General features: G+C 40.5%; 1 protein-coding gene across 1 annotated transcript in view; it reads right to left on the bottom strand.

The window, feature by feature from the left end:
* LOC103363475 (diacylglycerol kinase eta) overlaps positions 1 to 2,238 on the bottom strand; it is a gene marked incomplete at its 3' end in the record, with an annotated part of 69,649 nt that overhangs the window by 50,012 nt on the left and 17,399 nt on the right. Inside the window, exon 3 of the mRNA XM_008290256.1 lies at positions 1,098 to 1,256. Within this exon, the coding sequence (XP_008288478.1) occupies positions 1,098 to 1,256 (159 nt within the window). The remainder of the gene's footprint in view (positions 1 to 1,097; positions 1,257 to 2,238) is intronic.

Genomic DNA, 2,238 nt, shown 5'->3' with positions numbered 1-2,238 from the left:
TAACCCTCTGAACCCTGAAACCTCACAAAGACGCGTCGCTGTTACCAAGAAAGAAAAAGCCAAACATGCCTAAATGACACCATTTAGTTTGTGTTGCCATTTCAATACAATTTGTATTTGACATGGTTTTGTGTCTTTTTGCTTTTACTTTGTGTCTCATTTTCATGTTTTGTGTTCCTTTAGGATACCTGTCTGTTTGTGTTCAGGTTTTTTTTTCTCTTTTCTTGTCGTTTTGTGTCTCTTTATCATCATTGTTGTCGTTTTGTTACTCTGTGCTGTAGATTTGCCTCATTTTGCTGTTTTTTTGTGTCTTTAGTGTCGTTGCTGTCTCTTTCTTGTCATTTTGTGTCTCCTGTTGTGCGTTTCTTTGTGGTAATATTGTCTTTGTGTCTGTTGTTGTTGGCATTTTGTGTCTCCTGTTGTTGTTTTGTGTCTTTACTGTCGTTTCTGTGTCTTTCTTGTCGTTTTGTGTCTCTTTATTGTCATTTTATGTCTCTTTGTTGTAAAGCTGTCACTTATTGCTGTTGTTTTTTTCTGTTTTTGTTGTTGCTTTGTGTCTCTTTCTTCTTGTTGTGGTCACGTTTTGTCATTGTTGTCATTTTGTGTCTCTTTGCAGTTGCTTTCTCTCCAGTATTGGTAACACCAGTGAATACTTGAAAAATGATAAATTCCTTTTTCCTTTTTTTTTTTTTTTTTTTTCAGGATTGAAGTCATTCTGTGTCACTTCCGAGTTCTCTCTGCTTCTAGTCATGGCTGTTCTGTTTCCATATAGGTGCAGGACTTTATATTGCAGTAAAAAATGAGCCCACAGTGAGTAAAAATGTAGCAGGAGGGAAAAACGTCTCCGGGGTTCAGAGGGTTTGTTAGCGTTGATCTAAGTGTGGCTTTTCAGTTTCTCTGCGTGTTTTTCAGTCCAGCCTGAGCTCAAGTCTACATCATAAACGGTGCATTCATGTCATATAGCAGGAAACAGAAAATTTAGGCGCAATGTATCCACAAAATCTGTCAAATTTGCAGTGAAATGTTGGTATATTCCAGCTCAGTGGACCCATATGACATGAATGCAGCTCTGCTCTGGTGGTTCTGGTCCTGCTGACCCGGATCCTCACTAGGCCCTCCTCAGACCCGCTGGCGCCCAGAGGTGGAGGGGAGCGTCGGGCGCCCGTCCAGCACACCGACAGGACTCGCCAGCAGACGCGACTCCTGGACACTCGGCGTAGCGCTCGCTCCTGCCAGCGCGCCAACGCGCTGCCCGACTGGTGAGCGAGCACATACACAACAACACCACACCACAACAACACAACACAACACAACACGTGGTCCAGACCAGGAGGCTCGGTTAGAAGGAAAAGAGACGTCAACAAGAGGAAAAAGTTCAGAGGTTAAAACGTTCTTAAATAAAAACAGGAAAAATAAATGCAGTAAATCAGTTTAGAAATCCTGGTTTCACTTTGTGTCGTTTTGTGTCTTTGTGTGTTATTGCTGTAATTTTTTGTCTCTTTGCTGTCATTTTGTGTCTCTTTGCGGTCGCTTTGCGTCATTACTGTAATTTTGTGTGTCTTTGTTGTTGCTTTGTGTCTCTTTATTGTCAATTTGTGTCTATTTGTTGTTGTTTTGTTTATCTTTGTTGTTGTCTTGTGTCCCCTTGCTGTCGTTTTGTGTCTCTTTGGGACACTTTTGCTTCTTTAAGGTTGTATTTTGTGTCTTTGCTGTCATTTTGTGCGTCTTTCAGCTAGTTTTGTTTCAAAGTGGACACTTTCTGTCTCTTTATGTCATGTGTTTTTGTGGTCACTACACGTCTCTTTTTTTGACGTTGCGTGTCTGTTTTGGGTAGATTTGTCTCCTGGTCGAGCCATGAACTGAGTTCTTTGAACCTGTTTCCAGGCTTTATGCTAAGCTAAGCTAACAAAGCTAAGCTAAGTGAGAGCTTTTCTTCCTTTAAGATGCTCTGATGAAGCTTCATTAAGTCATTTGTGGGATTAGAGGACACAGATTGAGGGTCAAACTAAGAGCAGCTTTTACTTCTACACTAAATCTGTCAACAGAGAGATTAACCTGCTGTCATTTTGTGTCTCTTTGTTGTTATTTTTGTCCCTCTGTAGTGTCTTTGTAGTCGTTTTGTGCGTCTTAGCTGTCATTTTGTTGCACTTTGTTGTTGTTTTGTGACTGTGTTGTCAATTTGTGTCTTTTTGTTATACTTTTTTGTGCATCTTTGCTTTCATTCTACATATATTTGTT

This window comes from Stegastes partitus, unplaced genomic scaffold (assembly GCF_000690725.1).
Source record: "Stegastes partitus isolate 25-593 unplaced genomic scaffold, Stegastes_partitus-1.0.2 Scaffold662, whole genome shotgun sequence".
Lineage (NCBI taxonomy): Eukaryota > Metazoa > Chordata > Actinopteri > Pomacentridae > Stegastes > Stegastes partitus.
Note: the sequence above shows the minus strand (reverse complement) of the source record. Positions and strands in the feature narration are given on the sequence as shown.